We start from the raw sequence: 21,178 nt of genomic DNA, 5'->3' as shown, positions 1-21,178 counted from the left end.
ACCAAATCTCTTCTGTACCCTAACCAAATGATTTTCTTCAAGTTTACTGGCCAAAATACTTCAGCTGGAGCCAAACTAGTGTATGTTATAGGTTTAGCATAACTTTTTGTATTCTATTCTTCTCTATATAAAGCCCAGGAATACATATCCTTTATGAACTCCCTTGTTAACTTGTCCTGCCATCTCCATAAATTTGCACACCCCAAGTCTCTCTCCTCTTGAGCCCTTTTTAAAATAGTTCCATATTGCATGTATTGTCTCATTATTCAAACCAAAACGTGTCACTCACATTTTCTGTGTTGAATTTAATCTGCCATGTATCTGTACTTTCCACAAGCATGTCTCTGTCCTCTTGAACTTAATATATTCCTCACCATTTATTGCACATCTAAATGCAGTGAGGCCTTTGTGCTGCTGATTGAGGGGGTTGGGGGAGGAGGGTGGGGGGTGGGGGGTGGAAGAGCATCGAGAAGGGGAACTGGTCAACACGTGGACCCCTCCCTGCAGGGACCAATGTCTTAGACAAGCTGTCAGATGGGGCCAGGTGCCATCAGACCAGAGAAAGCAGCCAGGGCTTTGGACTGGCAGTGTAGCAATGGCCTAGTAGGGCAGCTTGAAGCTCCTGAGGGTGGCTGAAGAGACAGTAAGAGGAATTGGGACCTTGTCAGGCTGACTGGCAGCACCCTTAAGTTTTAGGATCCGCATGGAGAAAGAGGGAACAGGACTGCAGTAGGAGCTGGGTAACAGGACAAGCCTGAACATGTTTGGCGAGTGCTGTACCGAGGAGCTCAGGCCACGACTGGGACTGAGGTCTTGAGCATTGGCAATGAATATTGTGTTAATAATTGTTGCCGTTGCTAAGGGTTATGCCTAGTTATGCTTTCCCTTGGCAGTGATGTGTGTAGTTACTGGGGTGGCAACTCTCTATCAGGGGAATATTTAGCAGGGCCATGACCAGCAGGTGGTGCTCCTCCCCCTCTATTGCCAAATATGGGAACTGGTCGGCCTTGTGGGAATTTGGCAAGTTGAGGGACAGGACCTGCTGCCATGAGGCGAAAAAGCAGCCAGGAATTCAATGGCAGCATGGCAGGAGCCTAGGGCAGCTTGAAGCTCCTAAGCATTGTTGAAGAGCCACAAAAGGAATTGGAACCTTGTCAGACTGACTGGCAGTACCCTGTAGTCTGAGAAGCCCCCAGCGAGAGAAGGGAGGACGACTGTAACCAGGAGCCGGGCAGCAGGACAAGCCTGAACATGCCTGGTGACTGCAGCGTTGAGGAGCCAAGGCCCTGAGCAGGAGAGAAATCTGGAGCATCGGCAGCAAATGTTGTCTGTAAACAGTTGTTTCTTGGAGTTACGCTTTCCCTGGACATTTCGTACAGTTTTGACGTTGGTGGAATGAAAGAACCTTGTTTTTTCAACCTTGTTGCAGTCCATGTGCATAAACCGCCTGTTAAATAAATTTTGAAATTGCGCTCTTGTTCCAGGAATCCGAGTCATAAACATATATGATAAACAGCAGAGGTCGTAATACTGAATCATGGACAACTCCACTGCAGATCTTATCCAGGGCTGAGGTTGTCGAGCTTGAGAAGGTTAAAAATAATGGTGGGGTGAGGCCCTAAGGAATTGGATGCGAATTTAAATCTGTGACACTGGGGGTGTTGTGAACTCACTAACATCAGTAATGACCGGCGTTGAACGGGTATTAATTATGTTAGGAACTAGAAATAGTTTAAATTAGTTACTATATTCATGGGCATTCAGAATGAGTTTTAGCTTTGAGTTTAAGTTTAACTTGTGTTTCTGCACTGGTGTTAAAAATGGGAGAACGTGAATTTTAGGTTCATTTGAAAAGTTGCCAGCACAGCTGTGAGTTTGTTTGTAAACCTGCATTCTAATGAGGTTTTATGACTCGAAGTAGAACAGAACAGCAGTTTTTGAGTTCAGTTGATGATTATGTCCTAAAGTAAAGGAAGCAGTTTTAGTTAGTCTTTCTCACTGGACATATTAGCAGATTGCTGAGAAAAATAAGTCTAAGAACCTTACAGGAGTTGATCTAAAGCTAAGCTCACAGTGAGTGTCAAGTGAGTTCTGGGTCTCAAGAGGGATACCAAGTTGCCTGCAGTCTACTGAGAGAGGGAACTGCAGGAAGCAGGTCCGAAAGGGAAAAAGAAAAAGATCCCAAGAAGAACTTTAAGCTAAGTCAAAGCACAAGGACAGGAATCTGGAACAAGATCCTGTTCAATGGAAGTCAAACCAAGGAGCAGGAACGAGAGGAACACTCCAAGTTTAGAGAAAGAAAGCTGCAGGAAGCACTCAAGACTAAGTGGGCTTGCAAGAAGTCAGAAGAGCCGAGGAGACAGCCAAAGGCTGTGGATTTCTTACGATGGGCATGTGAAGCAGTGGTGTTCTGTTGGCAAGGCTGAGTATCTCCGAGCCCGTGGAAGCAAGCTGGAATGCACGTGGTGATCCAGGGGAGAGAAATATCAGAAGCAAAGTTTGAAACCCTGGAGATGGACGCTTGTGGAAGGTGGCCAACAGAAAGCATTGTTGGGGAGAAGATTAGAAAGGTTCTGGGTTCTTCAAGAGTGGAGATTGGACTTCCTCATGTGAAAGATAGAGTTCAGTGAGACCAGTTGGCTCACGGTGTAACAAGGTTGCGGGTGGTGGCGGGGGGGTAACATCTTATATTTGTATAGCCCCATTAAAGGTTCAGCAATTCTTCTCAGAAGCATTACAGAACAAAGAATGATACTGAGCCACATAAGAAGCTATCAGGTCAGATGACAGAAGGCTTGGTCAAAGAGATAGAATGGCTTAAAGGAGGAAACCAAGGTAGACAGGAAGAGATGTGCAGGGAGGAGGCAATGGAAAGCATGGCCACCAATGGTGGAGCCATTAAAATTGGAGATGCACAAGAGGCCAGAAATAGAAGACCAGAGATATTTGAAAGGTTTGTGGGACGGGAAGAGATTACAGAAATTAGGAGTGTTGGGGCCAGTGAGGGATTTGTAATAAGGGTTAGAATTTTAAAATAAAGATATTGCTGGACCGGGAGTCAACATAGGTTCTCAACCAAGGGGGAACAGGACTTGGTGCATTAAGTAACAGGCAAGAGTATTCAATGATCTCAAGTTTACAGGGCGTAAAATGTGGGAGATCAGCCAGCATGGTGTTGCAATAGTTGAATGTAGAGGGAACAAAGACATGAATGAGGGTTTCAGCAGCAGATGAGCTTGACTGTTGTGAATTTGCCAAAGTTACAGCGTTGGAAATACACAGTTTTAGCGATGGCATGAATATTAGCAACCAGGAGACAGCTGAACAGATGGGTCAATCTTGGTTCTACAGTAAATTTCCATAATTTTTTTTCCCATTCTTAGCATGGTGGATGATGGTGTGGCAACCCATCCTTTGTTGCCCCGGGGCAATAACAGTAAACCACAGAATAAAGCGGGTAGATGAGTGGGAGGTTTCCTTTCCTACCGGCAAGATTTGACAAACAATCAGGATTTTACAAAATTGGGTAGTTCTCACAAATTTTTCTGGTTCTGTGACAGACCACCAAATTTATCAGAATTTGAAGTTGCAAGTTGTAATGAAGTGACTAGGTTATGTCTATTTTTTTATTGTTTCAAACACCAGCATTTATTGCCATACCCAATTGTCCTTGAACTGAATGGCTTGAGCAGCCATTTCAGAGGGTAGTCAAGAGTCAACCATATCACTGTGGGTCTGGAGTAACATGTCGGCGAGGCCAGGTAAGGAAGGGAGATTTCCTCCCCTGAAGGACATTGGTGAACCAGATGAGTTTTTAAAACGACAAACAATCATTGATAGCTTCATGGTCACCATCACTAATTTTTAAAAATCATTTTGAATTGAAATTCCACCAGCTGGATTTGAACCCAGACAACCTTTATAGGCCTCTGGCTTACTGACCCCATGGCATGGCCACGACCCCACTGTCTCCCCATGAATGGTTTAGCAGCCAAATTTACCTCACACAAATAAAAATGGGTTTTGATCGTGAATTAAGTTCAAAGCACTTGCTACATTACACCAGTGACAATGTCGGAGATTAATCACACCGAGGCATCATTTCGTACGTAGAAACCCCATTTATTACTTGTGCACAAGGGAGAGCAATACAACGAGAGCTATTGTACGGTCTCAAAGCAGAATACGCAAACACTAGCTTAAAAGCATTTTACAACCAATCAGTAAATTTTGCATGTTTCAATCCGCTTATTTGCATACGCTAACTGACCAATCCATGTTTTAGTTAATTTCCATTCCCACCACAACAGGTGCGGTGCGTATGCACTTGGTTATCACAACTTTAATTACATTCGGCCTGAGAAAGAGACACGTGGAATGTCTCAAGGCCCATCCTGCTATAGTGGTCAGACAAGATGCTATTGTTCTTCCAGGTTGCAGTGTTTTTCTCTTAGGCTCAAGCGTTTAATTCAATTGCTCCATTAACCCTTTCAATACTGAGTGGGCCCCCCTACAGTTGTCTTTAGGCCACCACAACAACACTGCATAAAGTACCTGACTGGCCATAAAGCACTTCGGGATGTCCTGAGGGGTCATGAAAAGCACGATATAAACAATTTTTAAAAATTCATTCGGGGGATGTGGACTTTGCTGGCTGGGCCAGCATTTATTGCCCATCCCTAGTTTCCCTTGAGAAAGTACTGGTGAGCTGCCTTCTTGAACTGCTGTAGTCCATGTGGTTGGTGTAGGTACACTGACAGCCCTGTTAGGGAGGGAAGCCCAGGATTTTGTCCCAGTGACAGTGAAGGAACTGCGATTTATTTCCAAGTAAGAATGGTGAGGGACTTGAGAGAACTTCCATCATAGTGTTCCCATGTGTCTGTTGCCCTTGTCCATCTAGATGGTATGGTCATGGGTTTGGAAGGTGCTGTCTAAGGAACCTTGGTAACTTCCTAAAGTTCATCTTGTGGACGGTACACACTGCTGCTACTGTGCGGTGGTGGAGGGAGTGAATATTTGTGGTGCCAATCAAGTGGGCTGCGTTGTCCTGGACAATGTCAAGCTTCTTGAGTGTTGTTACAGCTGCACTCAGCTAAGAAAGTGGAGAGTATTCCATCACACTCCTGACTTGTGCCTTGTAGATGGAGGACAGGCTTTGGGGGAGTCAGGTGGTGAGTTACTCATCGTAGGATTCCTAGCCCCTGGTCTGCTCTTGTAGTCCAGTTCAGTTCCTGGTTGATGGTAACCCCCCAGGATGTTGATAGTGGGGATTCAGTGATGGTAATGCCGTTGAACGCCAAGGGGCGATGGTTAGATTCTCTCTTGCTGGAGATGGTCATTGCCTGGCACTTCTGCCACAATGTTACTTGCCATTTGTCAGCCCAAGCCTGGATATTGTCCAGGTCTTGCTGCATTATTCTAATCACATAGTTAACTGGACAAAAGCAAGCAATCAATTAAGGTTAAATTGCATCATCAGATGTCCAATTGGATTTATGACTAATAACAGTGGCTCAGGTGAAATGCTTGATCATCTGCAGGATGCAGTTCGAGTCCAGGAGATGTGGGAGAGAAGCAGTCTGTGATTTGAAGGACACCAACACTGTTTCCAGAGTTCACTTGCTAGCACCAGCCTCCCTTCTCCCCCCGTCCCTCCCTCCCCCAAATTAATTCATGCTCAGCTAAGGTATTAATGCAGGACCAAAGAGATCCAATCTGCTGTCAAGTTCTAAGATGGACATTAGATGAAGGAATTTAAATTAATGTTAAACCAGAAGGGGTTGAATAAAGGAGACCAATATTTTTTTTTCTTTCATCAGATGTGGGCATCACTGCCCCAGCATTTGTTACCCACCCCCATTTGTTCGAGGTGGTGGTGGTGAGTTGCCTCTTGAGCCTCTGAAGTTCATGTGGTGCAGGTACACCCAGTGCTTTTAGGAACCAAAAGCTAGGATTTTGACCCACAGTGAAGAAGCAGCTACATCTAAGTCAGGATGGTGTGTGGCTTGGAGAGGAACTTTTCAAGGGGTGGTGTTCCCATGCATGTACTGCTTGTCCTTATCAATGACAGAGGTCATGGATTTAGGTGCTGTCCAAGGAGCCTTAGTGAGTTGCTGCAGGGAATATTGTACATGGTACACACTGCTGCATTAGTGGTGAAGAGAGTTTATGTTTGTAGATGGAGTGCCAATCAACTGGGCTGCTTTGTCCTGGATAGTGATGAGTTTCAAGTGCTGTTACAGCTGCAAGTGTAGAGTATTCCATCTTTACTGACTTGTGCCTTGTAGATGGTGGACAGGCTTTGGAGAGTAAGGAGGCTTTTTCTCGCAAAATTCCCAGCTTCTGACCTGCTCTTATAGCCACAATATTTATATGGCTAGTCCAGTTCAGTTTCTGGTCAATGGTAGCCCCGCCTCAGGCTGTTGATAGTGGGGGTAATGCCATTGAATGTCAAGGGGAGATGGTTGGATTCTCTCTTATTGGACATGGTCATTGCCTGGCATTTTTGTGGTGCAAATGTTACTTGCCATTTGTCAGCCAAGCCTGAATGTTGTCCAGGTCATGCTGCATACAGACATGGACTGTTTCAGTACCTGAGGAGTTGTGAATGGTGCTGAGTGACCATCCCCACTTTTGACTTTATGACAGAAGGAACGTCATTGATTAAGTAGCTGAAGATGATTGGGCCTAGGACACTCTCAAGAACTCTTACAGCAAACTCCTCAGACAAAGATGATTGGCCTACAACAAGCACAACCATCTTTCTTCCTGAAACAAAAATAATAGCTGGAAAAACTCAGCAGGTCTGACAGTATCTGCGGAGAGGAATACAGTTAACGTTTCAAGTCTGTATGACTCTTCATCAGAACTCCATCTCCAAACATGAACTCTCTTCACCACTAATGCAGCAGTGTGTACCATGTACAATATTCCCTGCAGCAACTCACTAAGGCTCCTTGGACAGCACCTGATGAAGAATCATACGGATGTGAAACGTTAACTGTATTCCTCTCCGCAGATGCTGTCAGACCCGCTGAGTTTTTCGAGCTATTTTTATTTTTGTTTCAGATTTCCAGCATTTGCAGTATTTTGCTTTAATCTTTCTTCCTGTCTGGTCAGACTGCAAGCAGTGAAGACATTTCCCCAGATTCTCAACACCATCAATTTTCACAGGGTTCCTTGTTGCCACGCAGTCACATAAAGCCTTGACGTCAAGGACAGTCACTCTGTCCTCAGCTCTGGATTGCAGCTCTTTTGTCCATGTTTGGACCACAACTGTAATGAGGTCAAAAGCCAATTGGGCCCTGGTGGAACAGATGAGAACACTTAACTCAGCTGAGTTAATATGTTTCTCGCTGCCATATTGCAATCTCTCTGTAAATCGTGACAACTAGGCCTTTCAGCACAGTCACATTATTAGCTGGAGCTAGCTCTTCTCTGCTATTCAAGATACAAACAGAGCCCATTCTGATCTAGTCAAGCAGTGTAAGCACCAATTTAAGAACAGAGGAGTTTACTTTAACTCCAGTAGAAGCTGACACCTCATTGTAGAGCTTCTCTTCCAACTCTCAGGGGTCATTGTGCACAGTCGGAATTCACTTACTGTCCTTGAAGAGCTTAGAGATGTGGCATTGTCAGAAAATGCTGTGCATCTGGTCACAATTTGTAAGCAATTGTCATGAAAGTACAATAATTTTCATAATATTTTTCTGGTTTATGGGGATAAGTACAGTTGGGTCTGTGTGATTTAATTACATTTGGAGTCAAGTAGACTTCAAGTTTAACTCACCAAAAGAAGCGAAGTGCTTGACATACTGATGAGTAAACATGGATGCTGGCTTAGCATCCAAGGTGTGAAAGGGATTTACATTTTTAGATAAATGAAGGGAGATTTGGATTTTAAAAGGGACCCAAGTCTGTTTACAACTAGCCAAATAAGCAAGGCTAAAGAATGTGTTTCTTTTTTTCCAAAGGTTACTGACAATAAATAATATGAATGCTTTTATATTGGAAGATACAGTTTCAAAGACTTATGAAACAATAGAATTTACATATTAAAGAGAGAAACATATAGAAAAAGGAGAATGAAGGGCTATATGAGAGGAGGTGGCCATGTGAGATCTAACAGAAGTGTGTGAAATAGCCTTAATGAAGCCTCCAGTATTTATGCATACCAAAACTGAAGCTGGGGAAAAGCCATTTGGAATTCCACTGTCTAGGGTACCGTATTAATTTGCTGAATCTGTTTAAAATCTGAAATCTATTTTCGGACCATTGCCCTCAAGGAAGTGTAACAGGGTCAGGTTAATTAGGAATCTTAGGAGTTATAATAAAAGTAACTAATCAGTCTTATGTGCTTGAAATATTTTTGTTAAAAATCCCAAAGGTTTTGGTGGACTTATTTACTTCTCAATTCAGTGCACTCATCTTGTAATAAATACAAATTATAAAACTGTTGTGATAGCGCAACCAAGTTTCCCCTTGTGGATTTGGTCCGCCTAGCACACATCATAACACAATACCCTTTTTGAGTAAACTTGGTTTACTGATGGAGCTTGTAATACAGCAGAGCATTTATTTGCCAAGCCTGGAAAACGCTACATGCTCAGCTAAAATGAAATAGGCCTGGATAACATACATGAGAATACACAGATCAATGTCTGAATGAAAAGGAGTCAATCAGCTATGGACAAAAGGTCAACTATCCAGGTTAATGGCCCTAGCTGCAGCTCTTCGTATAAAGATACCACTGCTTCCTCAGCACTCATTCATTACCTACATGGGGTATCATTTTTTTTTGGAGAAGTGGGTATAAGAAGAAGAGAAAAGATAAAGGAATCTTGGCTGTGCCACCTTCCTCTTATCCTGCAAGCAGCATTGAACACACTCCATTAAATTTAAGGAAACTCAGTAACAGTTTTAACTTAAAAGTCTTATGCTGCTTTGGGTTTGCAATTGACTCTCTCAGTATTTCCAGCCTCTCAGAATGGAAACCATGTTGCACCCATGTCAGTAGGTCATTTAAATATATTAGTATTGCATTTTAGAGGCAAGATTACAAACTCATGTTAATCGTAAAAACTCCTATAGAACAGAAATAGCTAGATCTTTCTAAGTACTGCATAACTTTGCTATCCGAGAGGGACTAGTCATGGTAAATCATTCGAAGAAACATGGAGATTTCTTTCAATTGAGCACGAAGTGAAGAACTGATGAGACAGCATACCTTAGTGCCAGACAGTTTTAAGCAGATACTGTGCTTAACACAGAGCTTCTGGCTGAGACAGTAGAAATCAGCACTGCTTTGAAAGCAGTGTGCAAAAGGTAACATTATGACACATTAGCTTACAAAAGTTGCAACAAGGGTTCTGATGTATTTCACCCCTCCCCCCACCCTTCTCCACAACGATGTTGTTGGAAAATTTACCTGAAAGAGCAATATACAATAAATGCATTGCAATTGTGATAGGGCTCGGGGCATTTTGCTACATTTAAGGCACTACACCAATGCAAGTTGTTGTTGACATTGAAAACCTAAAAATTCACCTTAGCCCAGAAAGATTAGCTTCTGCAGCTACTATTGCATTTAGTTAATGCTACCCCGATTTCAATAGTTGCATTCAATTCACAGTGGTCCAAACAAGTGACACTCCATAACCCAAGGGCTACACTGTGGAAAATCATCCTACACAGAATTTCAAGACCTCAGGCGAATGATGTAACATCATTGCACATGCCTCACTCAGAAGGCTCTGGGTTAAGCAATTTCTGCTCAAGAACTGTCCAGCAATAATGCATGCTGCCCATTAGCACCCGAAGAGCAGTTTGGGAAATATTACTTGCTGGCACTGAAGTTCGTCTCAGACATATATTAAAATGACAGCCAGAAAGCAAATGGTAATACTTTGTTATGAAGGCAACCGCGACCACCTTTTCCAAATAAAGGTCAACCTCAGTTGCTAAGTAAACACAGAGGTTTAATCTATTGGCCTAAACTTTTTAAATAAGATCCTCGCAAACAATGGCATCTTGTCGCATTTATTTAGTTTTGAATATTATAATTCCAATTCGCTGAAAATCTATTATCTATTTCTTGCACTTGATGATTTCATCTTTTTCAAAAAATTTTTTCCAGCAAAGCTCAACTTAATTTGGAAATTTGCCAGTTGGTAGTCTGTGTATGTATTTAGGCTGCAAAAATAAAACAAATAAAACACGAAGAATTTTGTATTGAAATATACTAACACATTCATTAGCCTACCTGAGAAAGTTTGAAGTACTGATTAGCTGGCCTGTAGCCAGTTCTATGAATGCTGCTGACTGACCTACACCAAATTTAATCTTGCATCTTGAACAATGTTTCCTTCAGAGTCAAGGTGAACATAGGGAGCTCACTGCATTATACCTCCTATAAAAATAGTGCTTTGTTTACAAGCGTTGATTTACAGAAGCCTTCTCACAAGTGCTGAAGCAGACTATATTCTTAAAATCAGCTGTTCAAATGCGATTTAGCACATATTTTGCTGTCAGGGCAGCCACTGGTGATCCTGTCGGTATCCCAGGAAATGGGCCAGAAGATCCAGCTATGTCAATATGAGAGTAGTGAAGAGGTTTTTCAGAATCTATTCCATGCTGAAAAAGAGAAAATTTGATTAAGTACAAATAGTTTCCAAGTAGGTGTAAAAAAAGTGTTATGTTTGCTATATTTGAATGTGACGCTACAAGTAAGAATTTCCTTCAATACCTTGATGCATCCCACCTCATGCTCAAATCAAACCTTTGAAATGGAGCACTGCAATGAGCTCTCTTTCCTTGACCTGCTAGTAGAAAAGTAGTACACCTCAAGCCTACCTTCACTGGTCAATACACAAGGTGGGGTTTCTTATAGCTCCATGCGCTAAGATTGCCTGAATCTCGTAAATGAGGCCCAAGCCATAAGATCACTATGCAAGCTTGACGCTGAGATAGTGCACAAAGCTATCCTGCAGGATAATGGCTACCATGATCAGATCATTACTCACTGTGTATCGCGCACAAACAGATCTAAGGCCTCCATTTGCACACCTGAAAAGTGCCTCGTCTATCTCAAATTACCAAGTGAGATTAAGGTAACAAAAATTTGAGCAACAGGCAAAACTCGCCGATTCACACTGGCACTATGCGGTCACATGGCAAGTGGTATTTTACACTACAGGATGCTGTCTTCAAGCAAAATGTTCTGTCTACCACACAATTATGTAATGTGGGATACAAATTTCAGTGCCCATGCGATGGCATGTAGGCTTTACAACCCCAATGACTGGCAGATTCTATTGCACAGCATGGCCCTGCTGCTGTTCACAATAGGCAGAGGACTGATTATACTCAAAACAGGCCATAAGCTTGCAAAGCTCAGAAAATTAAGTCTAACATCAGATGTAATTCTGCGATCAGCCAGCACTTGCTGAACAATCCTGAGTGTATGAAAAATTGCACTAAAACTAATTTCAGATCAGTTGGACTCGCAATGTGGCTCACTTGCACTTCCGAGAAGCTACATATATTCAAACACAGGGCCCCGACCTTGCTGGCAAAAGGAACATGTTCAGGCATGGTGTCGTTTTTGCATTAACAAAGTTAGTGGATGCAATAGTTGCCTAGTATATCATATTAAGGAGGAAGCCATTGTATCAATTAATTTTTGCCAAGTCTGCTCAGTAATTAGGTGCTGCTTTGTTGTTGTAGCTCTCCCCCATCCAGCTAAACAGTGCCATGGACTCCTGTGGCGCAAAGGCAATCAAGGTTTCAGACTCAGTGGCTAATCCATGTTGTGGAAGACTTCATCTTAATAAATTTCATCACAGTAATTCTGCGTGCTTTAAATATCTTCAATACTGTGATAGAGGAAGAGATTGGCATTTTGTCCACAAGCTATTGCTGATTAATCTGCACAAAACTATGGCAAGAAGTGACCAACTTGAATGATTCCTCCCATTGGCCGATTGTTGAATTCATAATGGGATATGGGTAAAGAATAAATTTAGTTTTAACTTAAGAGCTATTTCAACTGGTAGCTCTTGTACAGTATACAATTTGAAAGCTATCCAACACAAATCTTCAGGCGGCACTGAATGCTACCTTATCTAGGCCGGAAGCCATGATGAGGAAAGCTGCAGGTGTCTGATGTCCACGGGGTGTGGCACTGGATGGCTGGTTGTTGCACTGCAGAATCTCTTCGTATTCTGACTTGCCTTTGTGAAAATCATAGTCTTCACGCCGAATGGTAGAGACTTCAAAAGGATCAGCCACTTCATGACCAGCTAAAATAAAAACACAGCATTAAATGCACAGAAGTTATTATTTGATTCAGTGATAAAGTTTGAATTTTAAAAAACATAAAACAGGTAGACATAAACATGTTGTGTCTATAACAAGCAAACTCTCCTGGGAACAAAACCCTCCCATAGTAACCCACCTGACCAAAAAGCAGATGTAAACCAAGGTTCATCTCAAAAACCAAAGACAGGGATAGGAAACAAGGTCGTGGCCTCACTTAAAATTTTTGGCCTCTTCATTCTTAGCACATCCTGAACAATCTATCAAGGTACATATAAATTAGTGAAGACAGTAACTAGAATGTCAGAAAACTTGTTCTGAATGGGATTAGCAGTATACAAAGCCAGCAGCAAGATAGTCTTTCACCCCCACTGAACACCATAAACTCTCGGTCAGAGTACTTATTATTCTCCTTGCCAGTCACTAGGATTCCACCTTGCACTATGCACATTTACATAGGATATACAGCACAACAGGCCATCTGGCCAAATCAGTACATGTTTATGTCCACTCAAGCCTCCTCTCATCTTGACTCATGTAACTCTAGCGTCTTAAATCTATTTGCATGGCCTTCATATGCTTGTCTTGCTTACCCTTAAATATATTAATCCTACTTGTTTCAACCGCTGAGGTGGCCAGTTTCACATTCTCACCACCCGTAGCTAAAGAAATTTCTTCTGAATTCACTATTGGATTTCTAAAGAAGGTCCCAAAAACGCCTAAACATCCATCACAATGAAACCATTATCTCTGATTTGTGTTTCCAAGAAACATTCTGGTACCACTCTTCTCTGCCTCTGTACCTTTCGCGTGCTAAACGCCAGCACGTATCCTGCATTTGGACTGAGCTCCTTTCTACCCTGCCTCTCTTCTCCAAACTTGATCTGCTTTTCAGGTCATCTTGATCCACATGCTAACTTTGCATCCCCTCTTTCAAAGTCTACCTTTGATCATACCTTCATCTATCTTATGACTTATGTAATGGCAAGCCGATAGTAAATGCTGAGTTGTTCAAATCCCAAAGGGAAACTTGAAACAACTGCCACAACTTGTTTTGCAATTTGTTTAAATTTCGAGATGCATGCATTGAATTCAGTAGTAATAAGACCAAGTGTTATAGGATTTTACAAAACTAGATTAAAAGAAATGACTTTAAATGCATATATAGATCTACAAATTGCTCCTATGATAACTTCTAAATCCCCTCCTTTATCTGACTCTCAGTTACATTTTTGTTAAGGCAACAGTAAAACACAGATTTTAAAAAGACCAGGCAAAGTAAACGGTACCCTGAACAGTCAAATTCAAAAAGTGAGTTCTCTTAACTTCAATCCCTGAAGTCAGTTTGAGGCATAGATGCTGAAGCCATTTCACACTGGTTAAATCTTAGACTACCTTCCCTCACACACAGCCTTTGCTTCTTTATCCATATATTTTCCGTTTTGAATGCAAATACTATGTTTCACTATGTCTTTGGACTTTACCTTCCTGATAATAAGTCTCTCATAGCACTAAGTTTTACCAGTAATCTTGGGAAAAATAAATCAACACAATATTTCTTACTACTTCTGCTGGCTAGGGTAGATTATAGCCCCACTTTTGAATTCAAGCCACACTAGTTCGTTTAAAAAAAGCAAATTTCCCCCTTTACACTTCATATTCTAAAACTTTCCTAATTAACATTTCAAACCCAACTTCTCTTCTTACATCAAAGCACCCAGACTGCACGCACACACGCACACCACTACAGACATTATATTTTCCTGATACTTAGATCACCTGAGATGCTTAGGGATTATACTGAATGAGGAATATAAATGGTAATCAGACCCATTTACTCATGTTTTAAAATGTGAAGAGAAGACCAAAGACTTCAATTAAAAAAATCCCAAGCAAATGCTACGAGTCTGTCATATGCCTTTCATGTATCAGATTATATAGACAATTAACCAAAGCACACAAAGCTGCTTAAAAAAACTTCCCAAAATGACAAAGCGGTAAAGTACTTTAGACAGTCAATAGCGTCACTTACTGAAAGTTGAATTCAGATTACCCAATGTAGGTATGGAGGGACAAATTGCTCTTACCTACTTGAAGTTCTTGAGCAGTCTTAGCCCGTTGGGCAGGACCATTATCCATTATAATCTACATCCAAAGAGAAACAGGTAGTTCAAATTAAGTTAAAAATATGAATAAGAGGAAATAATAAGATTAAGTTCGAGACAATTGGGGTCCCCGTGTTTGAAGCAATTAAAACAGACATCTTTCAATTTAGCTGAAGAGCAGTGTGGACAGTTATCCATCAATTTTAAAACTGTATAGGAATATGTCCATTTGAAGCTAATTTAAGTTTCAAAAATAAAATCTCAGATTGTTCAGATGTTGAAGCGGTTCGCATAAGTTTGAGGGCAAGCTTGTATTTATATAGATCCTTCCATTATATCAAAAATGCTTCACAGTCAAAGTACAAATATTTTTGCATTATAGGCAAACTCAGTCAATTTGTACATGTCAAGGCTCCACAACAAAATAGGATTAGTGACCAAATAGTCTTGTTTTGTGCCACTGGTCAGGAATAAATGTGGGCCAGGATATTGGGACAACTTCCCTGCTCTTTCATGGAATCTTTTACTTCCACCAGTGCCTTAGTTTTACATCTCATCCAAAAACCAAGAGATCTGACAGTGCAGCATGCCCTCAGCACTGAAGTATCAGCTTGGACTATAGGTTTAATCATCAGGACGGGCATGTGTGTATCAGTATTCTTCTTTCTGTACCCCCACCAACCAAGAAAAAATACTTTTAAGCTTCACCTAATCCAAGGCAAAACAGCTGGCAAATATCAGTAATATTTCTGATTGTCGCGAGTTCAGGTGAGCTTTCAAACACAGCCAAACTTTCACAGCAGCACAGCTTATTGCCACTATGTCCATCTAATAAATAAACAACAGCATCCTGACATCAAGTATCTCCACCTGTAATAGCAAAAGGGCTGAAAGCTAGCTGATTTTTTGTTATAGGATCGGGTCATTTATGAGTTGTTTGCACATCACACATTAGATTGAACTCACTGAGTAGTTGAAACCAACAGCTCGAATAGCATGGCCAGTCAGTGTGGCAATAGTGAACAGTTCAAAGTGGTTAGGAACATAGTCTTCGATGGCCTGTAGAAAAGAATTAACATGATGTTCAAAGTATTACCAGTCAACGCTAACATTTGTCCCCAGATGCTGGAACAGTACCATTCAGTATTATGTTTTCCTACTTTCATTTTTGAAAATTTGTTCTTTCATGGGATGTGGGCATCACTGGCAAGGCCAGCATTTGATGGCCATCCCAAATTGCCCTTGAACTGAGTGCCATGCTAGGCCATTTTGGAGGGCAGTTAAGAGTCAAACACATTACTGTGGGTCTCATGTCACATGTAGGCCAGACCAGCTAAGGATGGCATATTTCCTTCCCCAAAATGACATTAGTGAACCAGATGGGTTTCTACAACAATCGACAACAGTTTCATGGTCACTATCACTGAATTAGGTTTTACTAATTGAATTTAAATTCTACCAGCTGCTGTGGTGGGATCTGGTGATTGCGAGCTTGAAGCAATAAAAATGTACTGATTTATTCATTTGCTGCTTACAGAATCTGATTAGGTGATGAATAGATGTGCAACCATATTAAGGATTACTGTGCTACTCTAGCTGCAAGTTAATTAACAACTAATAGCCTGTTTTGTTGTAATTGCTGGTTCAGTAAAATCAATCAAATATGAATCAATATCTTCAGCTGAAACTAGGTCTGGGGATATGGGCAAGAAAATCTGTTGTCTGGTTCCAAAAAGAGTTAGTCTGTGAAAAGCTGATACACAATTCAGCCCAACTTCATGCAATTGATATTTCTTTCTTTCCTCAACTCGGTAAGATTCTGTGCAGAGCTATGGTATTAAGTAATTTTGGTATTTGTCAATTACAATATTTTAATGGGATCTAAAGGGTTAAATTATGAAGACAGGTTGCATAAAAGTGGCCTTTATCCCCTGGAGCAGAGAGTGTTAAGGGATTAATTGATAAAGGAGTTCAAAATATTCATTATTTGCTTTTTTGAGGGATATGAACAATGTGATCTTAAAATTTGAGCGAAAAGGAAAAACAGGGAGCATTTGTTTTGCTTCTTTAAAAGGTTGTGGATGCAGGTAGATTTGGAGTTTTTCAGATAGAAATCTAATGACAATGAATAGATTTCTGTGAGGCAAGGGTATTAATGGATAGAGAGGAAAATGGAATTGAACGACATATCATTCATGATCTGACTGAATTAAGGAACAGACTTAAAGCCAGCTAGCATGCATTACACTTGAAAGGAATGGAAATCACTCCTTTCACAAAGAAGAACAAAGGGCAGCAATTTTAGAAACGGTGCAGTACATGTCTTAGCAAAGTGGCAATACATGTTCAGAAGACAGTTACAAGGCATATGGGATCCTAGACTTTTGACAAGCAAAGGCATAGACATGAAAAACAACAAAGTTATGCTAAAGTTTTAACAGACACTGGTTAAGACCCAACTCCAATATTTTGACCAATTGTATACACCAGACTTCAGGAAAGATATCAAGGACTCAGGGTGCAGAGGAGATTTAGTGGGCTGGTGCTAGGGATAAAATCAGTTCCCATCTTGAAAAATGGAGTTCATTCTCCTTAGAGCAGAGGAGGTTAAGGGAAGATTTGTTACGTGTTCAAAGTCATGCAAGGTTCTGATAGAGAAAATGAGAAACAAAGGAGAAACAGTTTCCAGTAGGAGAAAGGTTAATAACATAGGACACATGTTAATAGCATTTGCCAGAAGCGCAACATGAAGGGGGGGAAAAATAATCATTTTACACAGCAGATTACAGCCTGGGATGCACTGCGTAAAAAAGTGTGTAAGAAGCCAATTAATTAACAACATTCAAAAGAGACTTCAATAAACAATTAGAAAGGGGATAAAAAACAAAAAACTGCGGACGCTGGAAATCCAAAACAAAAACAGAATTCCCTGGAAAAACTCAGCAGGTCTGGCAGCATCAGCGGAGAAGAATAAAGTTGACGTTTCGAGTCCTCTTGACCCTTCAACAGCCGATGCTGCCAGAACTGCTGAGTTTTTCCAGGTAATTAGAAAGGGGAACTTGGCTCAAATACAAGCCAAGAGCAGGAGGAGAAAAATTAGTTTGTTTCACTCTTTGAAAGAACTGACACAGGTTAGTAAAGTTGAATTGCCTGCGTCTGTGCTGTATAGTTTCATGAGTAATTGCCAATGTTGAAATATTAAAACCAGGTAAGTGACAGAACTCTTGCCATGAAGCAATGGTTTCATGTTTGGAACATCTTTTCATACCAACATAGCAATGAGCAGCAGTAGCAGGCCAATCAGCCCCTCGAGCCTGCTCTGGCATTCAATAAGATCATGGCTGATCTCCTTTTAACCTCAACTCCACATTCCCTGCTACCCCGGATGACCTTTCACCTACTTGCTCATCAAGAGTCTGCCTCTGCTTTAAAAATATTCAAAGGCTCTGCTGCCACTGCCTTTTGAGGAAGAAAGTTCCAAAGACTCATGGCCCTCATATTCCGCCTCATCCGTCTTAAATAGGCAACCCTTACTTTTAAGCAGTGGCCATGGGTTCTAGATTCTCCCAGAAAAGTAAAATCCTTTCCACATCCACACTGTCAAGGTCCCTCAGGATCTTCCTTTGTTTCAAACAAGTCATCCCTTAATCTTCTAAACTCCAGCAGATACAAGCCTAGCCTGTTCAACCTTTGCTCATAAGACAACCTGCCCATTACAGTATTAGTCAAGTAAACTTTCTCTGAACTGCTTCCAACGCATTTATATCCTTCCTTAAATAAGGTGACCGGTACTGCACACAAGTGCTCCAGATGTAGCCTCATCAATGCCCTGGAAAACTGAAGCATAACCTCCCTACTATTGTATTCAATTCCCCTCACAATAAACAATAACATTCTATTAGCTTTCCTAATTACTTGCTGTACCTGCATACTAACCTTTTGCGATTCATGCACTAGGATACCCAGATCCCTCTGCATCTCAGAGCTCTGCGACCTCTCTCCATTTAGATAACAAGCTTTTTATTCTTCCTTCTAAAATTGACAACTTTAACATTTTTCCATGTTATACTCCATTTGCCAGATCTTTGCTCACTCATTTAACCTATCTATATCCTTGTGTCCTCTTCACATCTTCTATCCGACCTAAGTGTCATCAGCATATTTAGCAACCATACCTTCAGGCAATTCATCCAAGTCATTTATATATATATTATAAAGGAGTTGAGGCCACAGCACTCATCCCTGTAGCACACCACTCATTACATCTTGCCATCCAGAAAATGACCCACTTATGCCTACTATTTCCTGTTAGCTAGCCAATCTTCTATCCATGCCAAAGTTACCCACCATGAGCTTTTATTTTTCACCATAACCTGACATGGAACCTTATCAAATGCCTTCTGGAAATCTAAGTGCAGTACACCAGCCCTTTGATCCACAGCACAAGTTACTTCAAAGAACTCCACCAGGTTGGTTAAACATAGATTTCCCACTCACAAAACCATGTTGACTCTGCCCGATTACCTTGAATTTATCCAAGTGCCCTGCTAGGGCATCTTTAATAATAGCTTCTAACATTTTCCCGATGACGATACAAAGCTAACTGGCCTGTATTTTCCCCACTTTGTCTCCCTCCCATTTTCAATTAAGGACTTGTCTGGTGATTGTAATTTTCGCCCGAGTTCCTCCCTCCCTTCCATTTCTTGATTTATAGCTGCTTCTGGGATGTTACTTGTACCCTCTATAGCGAAGACTGATGCAAAACACCTGTTCAATTCATCTACCATTTCCGTATTTTCCATTATTAATTCCCCAGGCTCACTTTCTGTAGGGCTAATGCTCATTTTGTGAACTCATCTTTTGTAACTATCTATACAAACTCTTGACATTTCTACCTAGCTTTCTCTCATAATATAATGTTTCCTTCATGAATCTTAATCATTCATTGCTGTTTTTAAGATTCTAGCCAAACATCTTTGCACAATTATATGCTTTTTCTTGAAGTGTGATACTGTCTTTAACTCATTAGCTAATTATGGATGGTGGGTCCTCCCCTTGGAATTTCTCTTGTTGGAATGCACCTATTCTGCGTATTCTGAAATATCCCCTAAAATATCTGCCACTGCATTTCTATTCAACTATCCCTTAAGCTAATAGGCCAATTCACTTTAACTGATTCTGCTTTCATGCCCTCGTAATTGCCCTTATTTAACTTTAAAATCTAGTCTAGGACCCACTCTTCTCTCCCCCAGATGAAATGTAAACTTCAAGCATATTTATGGTCGCTTTCATAATTTGATAGGAGACAGTTTCTACATTGAAAATATGCTGTGTATTAATACTAATCCACAGTGCCAATCCCTAGCTTTTTCTTCTTCATTTTTACAACAGGAACATGATGGATAGAGCTGCCAAGTCAAGGAATTAAACAAAAGTTTGTTGCGATGTTACAAGAATCAGGGACTTTTACTTTAAGACAAATTGTAAATAACTCAGCAAGTATGATCAATTATGGAAATATGTGACATATATCCCTCAGGTAATCATGTTGCAATGCAGTTTTAATTGTCAAACTGGACTACAACAATTCACAAAGCAAAGTGGTTCAGATTTAACTTCAAGGTCGTCAGCATAAAGGAAACATTTAGGTTAGTGGGAAATGCAGTAACGGGATGACAGCCCCATCAGTACATTTTTAGACATGTTCATTACATTTCTCCTCCCCTCTTTTGTCCCCACCCTTCAGTATATGGTTAAAACTGGAGAACTTTCTTCCATAAAACTAATACTTTTGATATGCAAGAATCTCTCTCCAACCTACCTAAGAAGCAAAATATTTCTAAAGGTATTGTGTTGTAACCAAGTGAAAATTCTCATGTGCTTTGGAAAAGAATAAATCAAGCTTCTCTTAACTCGCCACATAGGACAACACGCACCTTTTCCTTCATGGAACACAACAAGTCCACCATGGCCATCCGACCCTCTGCATCTGTATTTCCAACCCGAATTCTTCTCTGAGCACGAGATGTGATAAGCTCATCTGCTACATAACAATCTAGCCAAAAAAAGAAAGCAAACACACAGGGTTCAGGCAGCTAAATACAACTGCATCCAGATAATAACAACACATGTAACAGTGATAGATGCCTCAAAATGTCTCAGTGGGGTCTATAGGCAGATGGTAAACTGATACTACTGCCTTTTACTTGTTTCCTCTGGCTCCGGTTTGCTCAATCTCAAATGTACATGGCAATCAGAGCATCACCATTGTGCAGAGCTGCTTTCACAAGAACTGTGCTCAAATTCCAGATCTAAAACAGCAAAGGAAATCATTCGAGTGGCAAGGACTTATCGATACATCCAAACCTCAACCTGAACCTAACACACCTTGCAATTGAGAAAAATAGAGCAAGGTGGCACAACCATTTTAGAAATGGCATGCTTGTGGAGACCATACTTTTCAGATTCACATTACCTGAACCAACACTGTTCCTAACCATTGCCATTGCACCAATTACTTTTATTCCTTTGGGTTTCAGTATGGACAGCACCTGTATTACAAAGTAATTCCAATCAGTAAAACTGCATTATCTCAGTTCAGTTTGCATTTAAGCAGCATCTTAGCAGAGTAAAACACCAAGTTCCTTCAGGGAGAATTGACGCTCTTAAAATTTCTTTTCAGTTGCACATTAGTCAAAAATGGGCTTGTTCCATTAAGCAGATGAAAAATTCTAGAGAGCTCATTGATCTTGCAACAT

The 21,178-nt window shown here is 41.0% G+C and overlaps 1 protein-coding gene across 1 annotated transcript in view; it reads right to left on the bottom strand.

Moving 5' to 3' along the window:
* Positions 1-10,029: 10,029 nt before the first annotated feature.
* LOC144694876 (putative aminopeptidase W07G4.4) overlaps positions 10,030-21,178 on the bottom strand; it is a 37,833-nt gene continuing 26,684 nt past the window's right edge. The window contains exons 12-17 of the mRNA XM_078565539.1: positions 20,896-20,971; positions 20,357-20,475; positions 15,387-15,479; positions 14,403-14,460; positions 12,118-12,299; positions 10,030-10,632 (exon numbers count right to left, since the gene is read on the bottom strand). Of these exons, the coding sequence (XP_078421665.1) occupies positions 10,498-10,632; positions 12,118-12,299; positions 14,403-14,460; positions 15,387-15,479; positions 20,357-20,475; positions 20,896-20,971 (663 nt within the window). The 3' untranslated portion in view covers positions 10,030-10,497. The remainder of the gene's footprint in view (positions 10,633-12,117; positions 12,300-14,402; positions 14,461-15,386; positions 15,480-20,356; positions 20,476-20,895; positions 20,972-21,178) is intronic.

This window comes from Cetorhinus maximus, chromosome 20 (assembly GCF_964194155.1).
Source record: "Cetorhinus maximus chromosome 20, sCetMax3.hap1.1, whole genome shotgun sequence".
NCBI classification, from domain to species: Eukaryota; Metazoa; Chordata; class Chondrichthyes; order Lamniformes; family Cetorhinidae; genus Cetorhinus; species Cetorhinus maximus.
This window is presented reverse-complemented; position numbering and strand designations above follow the sequence as displayed.